At 48.4% G+C, this 7,394-nt stretch overlaps 1 protein-coding gene across 1 annotated transcript; it reads right to left on the bottom strand.

Moving 5' to 3' along the window:
* Positions 1-574: 574 nt before the first annotated feature.
* LOC144109799 (uncharacterized) lies at positions 575-1,872 on the bottom strand. Its single transcript, XM_077642589.1, has 3 exons — positions 1,336-1,872; positions 1,074-1,281; positions 575-969 (listed from the first exon to the last, which is right to left on the bottom strand). The coding sequence occupies exons 1-3, from the start codon at positions 1,807-1,809 to the stop codon at positions 575-577; spliced, it is 1,077 nt and encodes a 358-aa protein (XP_077498715.1). The 5' UTR covers positions 1,810-1,872.
* Between the last annotated feature and the right edge of the window lie 5,522 nt (positions 1,873-7,394).

Below are 7,394 nucleotides of genomic sequence, written 5' to 3'. Positions count from 1 at the left end.
AGAACCTTGACAGTCCTGACGTACTAGCATGCGCAGTCCAAGCAACATGCCAATTGTGCGAACCTTTTTTCCGGTCCAATAAAGAGAGCAAGGCTAAAAAGTTAGTGCATGAAAATCTGAGACCAAGAAAAATGCATAGAAATCTGCAGCCAGAGGGGGGAAGGAAGAGCTGCTATGGCTTAAATTGATCTCGTGCTGCTTATAATAATAATAATAATAATAATAATAATAATAATAATAATAATAATAATAATAATAATAATAATAATAATAATAATAATAATATTAATAATAATAATAATAATAATAATAATAATAATAATAATATTCCTTATTTCCATCGGAATGATGAAGGAGGTTGTGGGTAAAAGCTGCTCGTATACGGCAGCTTGACAAAGGCTCACAGCCCCCCTCTACACGGCTGGAAGTGTTCAGTAAAAAAACTTTTGAAGTTGAACTTATAATCCATGAAAAATGTACCGACAGAAGTAATGCCATTACAGCAACCCGCACTGCTCTGAATGTCTGATGTCAAGTTTCATGTTATTTACCTTGTGTGCTCTCCATGCAGCCATTAATGGTGCTGTGGGGTGAGGTATGTTTCTAAGCTTGGCGGCTCAAGACCGAAGTACTGAGATACTTGAGAGCGATAGACACATGTGTGGCAATTTGCGAGAATCGCACTCACCCTGTACATGCGAGGCAGGTTCTGCCGGTGGAGCTTCTGATTTTTTCTGAAATCGAGAAATGCCAACAGTCCTGCCATTTTGCCGAAGCCCCACTCGACAGCTTGTCTCACTTTGCTCATTTCTCTATTAAACGATTCCTGTCGTGCTGTTAGCCTCACTCCACCATAGGGCTTTAACAACAGTGGCCTCAATGGGTAGGCAGGGTCCCCATACAGGCAGTAGCTGTGCCCTTGCACTAGCTTTTGCAGTTTTTCGTACGTCTTGCTTTTCCGCAGGATACCTGAAAGACATGTAAACAAGTAAGCCTGTTAAACTGCTGTTTCTTTCCTCTACAAAAGTCAGTTGTGCTCAAGCCGTGCCAAAAAAGTTTAACAAGGAACTCACCAGCGTCGTGCCGGCTACCAAAGTATGGTCCGCTGAGCTGGCATATGATGCCGTTCGGACACATGATGGACTGGTACTTGACAGCGTGTATGCGTTTGTGTCCAGAGAAGAACAGCTTTTGGCTAGTTGACGGCCTGCAGATAGCTCTGGTGGTTCCGTCAATGAACCCCCAGCAGTTGTGAAGGGGAGCCCCTTTGAAATGCACAGCCTGCAAAGTCAGTGTCTGTTATGGTGGTTTAAGGAATTCGAATGAATTGCTCACCTGAGAGAATGCTTCAATTGCAGGCAAATCAAGCCAGCTGTGATTGTTCACATCTTTTAGGAGGTGACCGAAGCTGATCTCTATGTGTGAGAGCACACTGCTGGTCACCGATGAAATCACTGAGTAGTGCCGGCCGAAAACTTGCTCTAATTCGCAGAGCCTATTTGGGTATGACAGGCGACGCAAAGTGATGCATAGGGCTTCATCTACAGGGACGAACACTCTTTGCGGCGTCGAGATGACGTCGGGAATGAGCAGAGCAGTTTTCAGTCTTCTAATATCGGCTTTTTTGAAGCGAAAATACGACCGGAAAAGTCCACTTTCCATGGCGTCGATATTAAGATACCCGGTCGCAGAAAGCGGATCCCGCCGAGTCACAGAAAACAATTCCATTACTAAAAGGTCTTCAATGTCGCGCCAGGTGAGCTGACTCAACATGAGTGGGTCTTGCAGCACACTCCTCATTTGTGCCATGATGCCAGCTAAATACCACGGAAGCAAAGAACTGGCTAGCGCTACAAGACGGACGCTGCACGTATCGCGCATAGACAAACGAGGAACGAACAGGAGGCTCGCCTCATCACTACTTTCTGATCTGGCGTTGGCTCGCAACTGTGCTCGTTAACAAAAATTAAAGCCGTCTGCTAAAATACAGCATATGCATTTCACCTTACATGTTATAAAATGTTTACGTGCAAAAATATGCCTTTATAATGCGACAAAAAAAAGCTATTCTTTTTTTCTTTTGCGTAGTTTCACATTTCAACGCCAGGGGGCTCTTTGTGCAGTTCGCCTCGTTTCCGCTCAGCTAAAAAGAAATCTTATAGCCAACGCTCCGGTTAGGGTGAGCGGGAACCGTGAGCGGAGCGGAGGCACAAGTACGCTCTGCTAAAACTGTCTAATAGTGATGAGTCAATTGACCCCTGACTACTCTCTCGCCTCGCCCGCCGCGGTTTACGAGGGCGCCTTTTCATGTCCGCTGACTAATAGACCGTTCCCCCTCCCGCCTCCCGTCTTTCTTCTGCTCGCCCTACACTAGCATGGGCTTCTCCCTTGTATTAGGCACGCTCAACTGCAGAGGATTCACAATGGCAGCTAAACAAGGGGATGTCGCTCATGAGGCGCGAAGCATGCGCATCGTCCTCGGTCGGTCCGAAATTGTAGTGAAGTTTTGGCAAGAGGGATTCGGGGGGGTCGCGCTAATGTTCCTTCGCGACATCGGACTCAAGGTGCTGCGTCATCATCGGGACGCTGAAGGCCGTATCATTTACGTGTTTTAAACAACCGCATGCGTGTGCTAAGCATTTAAGCACCTTGCCCTCACGGAGAACATCAGTTCTTTGAGCGGTTAGATGAAAAGCTGGTGTGCCCTGCGTGTGTTATTCTCCTTGGCGATTTCAATTGTGTGTTGCATCCGGACGATAAGCTATAACATCTCTGCAGAACACTGCGTGCTGTCTTGGAAGAGATGGATTTGACAAACTGCTGGCGCGCGCTGCATCCAGATCGTGCGAGCATGACCCGGGCGGGCCGCTGTAGCGATAGCAGAATCGACAGGGTGTATGTTTCGCCGATTCTGTCGAGCAGCCTTCATTCCGCATGGGTCCGTATCCGCACAACCGCCTTAAGCCACTACAGCTTGATTGTCACCCGTCTGTGTGCCCGGACATTGCACCGCGCGCCAAGGGGTGCTGGAGACTGAATGTCAGGGTCTTCGATGACAACAGCGTAAGCCAAAATGTCGCACGTGTGATAAATCCGCACATCACCCCATCCATGACAAAGCAATCTTGGGACGAGATGAAGCGACGCGTTAAGGCAACTTTTAAAGAATGGGTTGAAAAGCTAGCATGGTTAGAGAGAGGGGAGATCCGAATATTGTCTGATAGCATTATCGCGCTATCCGCCCCCCCCCCCCCCCCTCGCTGGAACCGAGCATTGCTCAAACCCTGACGGCGCTGCGCAGGGAATTACTTCACCTGCTCAACCACCGCTGGTACCGGCTACGGGAAATCTGCGGGCGCCGAGCGATGGGAGCGCCATGCGTGGTGTGCTAGACATTAGAGAATTGTAGCATATCGTTACCGTGTTTACGTTACCGTTTACCGGGCCCGGCAAGCGACGGCTGCGCATGCGCCGCGACTTTCAGGTCCGGAAACACTTTACAGAATCACTTTTAGCGTTGCGGAGAGTTAGCGTTCGCTTGTAATCAAACATGGTGGCGCCCAGCACCGCCGCCGCGTTCTTCGGCGCCATTTCTCGCTATACGTGAAGGCATTCGCTTTTAATTTGCAAACTCTCACTCGTACGTTGAGGTTTGAGTAACATCTACGCCATGTTTTTGAGATTATTTGCCGATTTTTGAGGTGTTAAGCCTGACTATATGACGTGTACATAGCCAAAAAGCAACGACTACACTGCAGATCTTCAGTTTCTTGCCTGATTTAACATTTTTCTATATTTTCATGATTTTTCCTCGAAAAAAAAGACTGGTAATTCTCTTGGTATATTCATCAGTAATTGCAGAAAATAAAAAGTTTCTCCGGCCAGGTGTTGGCGTGCTTTAACTTACTGCCACTAGATGGCGCCACACTGTTCACATCCAAACACACAAAGAAGAGACGTTGCGGCAAGGCGAACAGGTGTCGTAGTTGTGCTTTTTTTTTACAGCGCTCGCAACGCAACGTGCGCTGTGTATGCAAGCTTACTGAGGTGTACGTAGTGAAATTGTCAACTGGCCAGGGCAGGCAAATGTGTCTAGCTTCACGCGTGCACATTTTAGAAGCCGCTTAGTCGGCTGTTAGCTGAAGTGTAGTCGGTGCGTCATTATATGCAGAGAAAGAGATTATTAAAGTGTAGCATTTCACTTCATAGAAATGATTGCAATGCATTCGTTTTTTTATAATTAAAAGCTGGGCATCTGCCATCATCATCACTCGTTTTAGCCCTACGGTAACCTGTTACGGGAGAGACGGTATACGCTAAAACGTCTTCTGGCGTGCGCTGCGCTAACCGGAAAATCCGGCGTCCGGTAACAGGGTAAACGGTAACGTATAAACACGGTAACGACATGCTATAACTCTATATTTGTTGCGCCGCCGACTCGCTACGAGGAGCGACATGCTCACCGCGATAGAGGACCATCTCACAGGCGCATTGACAACCAGCGTAGACTGGGTGCTTAATTCCGCGCGGAAGTTTTACGAGGATTTATACACAGCCGCGCCTTGTGCTTCGCATGAGTTCCCTCACGTAGGTCCGGCGATGAGCCCGAAGTTGGCGCGACTTAAATATTCGAGAACGAGTTTTACGCGGCGCCGCAATTAATGAAGCTTAACTGCACGCCGTGTACTTACGGACTTCCGCCGGCCTGCTATAAGAATTTCTGCCTTCTCCTCAAGAGCCCTATTACGAACCTCCTCAACAACCTGTTGGGGCAAGTCGGCCTGACGGAGAGCACGAGTGAAGGGATGATCACCTTGCTGGGCAAGGATAGCAGCAAGTCTACCGACTTGAGAGCATGGCGGCCTATAACGCAATTAAACAGAGGTTATAAGCTGCTAGTCAAGTGCCTCTCTATGCGGCTAACGCCAGCTCTCGCTGCCATCTTCGTGCCGCAGCAGGCCTGCTGTGGTCCAGGGCGTTCGGTAGAGCTGCACGGGCTCGCGTTAAAAAACTTGTTGGCGTGGTTGAGGTCTCTCGATCTGCGAGGCCTATTGCTCTCCCTCGATCAGGAGAAAGGTTTCGATTGCCGCAACCAAAGCCACTTAATCAAGCAGCGAGGACATGCACGCATAGGCGAAGGCCTCATAAGCATGGTGCGGATCTTCTATGCGGCAGCGCGCGCGGCAGTAATGGTCCAGGGACGCATATCTGGATGGTTTCCGGTTGCGCGTGGTGTTGGAAAAGACTGCCCGCTCTCTCTCCGCTTCTCTATGTATTAGCCATCGAACCTCTGCTACCGCGTCTAGCAGCCGACACGCGCGTTAAACGTATTTTCCTGCCGCTGGGTCCCCATGCTATACCTGTGTTCGGATACGCCGACGATATCACCATCGTCGTCCCGGACGCAGCATCAGCAACGCGCGCATTACACTCTAAATTTTTTCACGATTAGCAAGCGTGAGTGTCTATGACTTTTTGCACGCTTATTCTAAGCGTGATGTGTTTTCACGCTTAGTAAGCGTGAGTGTCGATTGAGAAATCAAGCTTCCCAAACACGACTCACAGAGGGAGTAACGCTAGCAAAACTTCAGTGGAAGCAATTTTTCTCGCGTGTTTTAGGCGTGGTGCGCTTTCAGCGCTCACGCTTGCCATGCTTGACTGGCGATCTCCCGAACGCTAAACGCGAAATAAATGTTTTTAACTTAATCGACCCTGCATTCTACTGCTCTTTAGGCCGTCATAAAACCCTTAAAAGGAAGCTGAAATGTGGAAATTCTTGTTGTGCCGCATTTATGGGCTTGGTGGTTGCTTGTAAAGTACTGATAATTCCCATTGAATAGCTAATTATAATAAATTACTTTCAATTTTCATCTCGCGGCTATATGCAAACAAGAACACAGCTTTGGTAAAACGTAACGAAAGATAGCCAGCTTTTTAGAAGATCAGAATGTCATTTATAGTGCAAGAATAGAAAACGAAAAATTAGACATTCCTTCATTCATTCGTTGCCTACTCTCACCATTTTGTTTTGAACAGCCCATATTGCGTGCTTACGCACTGCTCAAGACCGCGATTCGCAATTTTGTGCTATGTTGCTTGAAACGACTATGCCTTCACAACAACGGTTTTACTCGCGTATGTACTGCGCGTTATTACAATCGGGTTTCAAAGCACTTAAAAAGTGGCCTATCTACGTTTATTGACTGCCGTTGCCTTTACAGTCTTAGCATGAGCCTGAATGTTCTAAGAAAAATGTTAATATTTTGTTTTTCTTAACCTCTAATTTCTTGACATCTTCCTACCTATGGACAGCGCATCTAATGAAAGTGCAAAAGAAGGTCACCTAATTTCAACATCGTTAAAGAGCTGCATTATGAAAATACCCATTCCTCAAAGTTTGTAGGTTTTATATCGTTCCAGAAATTAAGCTTAGAGAGCGCGAATTTGTTTAGTTTTCTGATGGATAGAAGCTTCGTTGAAGGCAGTGCAAGAGGTGTTTTCATAAAGTATCTTGCGCAAGTGCGCCTAACCAGTCCTACAACAATATCTCTCATGTGCATTTTTCCGGCGTCAGCACCTATACCCCCACGCGCGAGCAGCCAGGAGGCTCAAGCAGCGCCGGGGGCACTACTCTCGAAAATGGCCACCGGCGCGAACCGCAACGCGCCCTCGAAACTTCGGCGCCAAAGACCAAACGCTAACGAGCGCGAGACGCCGAGACAGGCAAAACCGGATGGCGAACGAGACGACTCAGGCCCGTTTCACATGCATGCGATTTTCGCCCGCGACACTGCGAATTCTGTCAGTCTGCGACTGGGGAGGGCCGTCGGTCTAGTCGCAGACTGCTTGCGATCGAGTTCCGTCCGGTTGGAATTCAGTCGCAGCGGCGGTGTGTTCGCTCTGCGACTGACCATTGGGGATCGCCGAGACGGCGTGCGACGTGTGGTCACGTGGGAGCTGTTGCCGCGGTGGAAGCAAAACTGCTTATTCTAATCAAAGCATTCGAAATATTGACTTGCATCTAAAAATACGCTCGTCATAAAGTCATCAACACATTCCGTGTGGCATTTCTGTCGCGTTTAATAATGGGTTGCCTATGCAAACGTAAGAAACGTAAGTATGGAAGGGAGGGGGGGGGGGGGTGAAAAGAACGACAGCTGTGTCGCGAAAGGCGCGGGGGAGGGGGTTTAGGCTGTTAGTCACGCTGGCGCACTGCAGTGAGGTGCTGAATGGCGACTTTTTTTCGTTGCATTGAAGAGCGAAGTCCCAGGGCATATACTGGGGGCGGGTTTCCTTTTGTATATGCCCAGGGACTTCGCTCTTCAATGCAACGAAAAAAGTCGCCATTCAACACCTCCCTGCAGTGCGCCAGCGTGACTAACAGCCTAAACTCC

The sequence above is a fragment of the Amblyomma americanum genome, chromosome 11 (genome assembly GCF_052857255.1).
Source record: "Amblyomma americanum isolate KBUSLIRL-KWMA chromosome 11, ASM5285725v1, whole genome shotgun sequence".
Lineage (NCBI taxonomy): Eukaryota > Metazoa > Arthropoda > Arachnida > Ixodida > Ixodidae > Amblyomma > Amblyomma americanum.
Note: the sequence above shows the minus strand (reverse complement) of the source record. Positions and strands in the feature narration are given on the sequence as shown.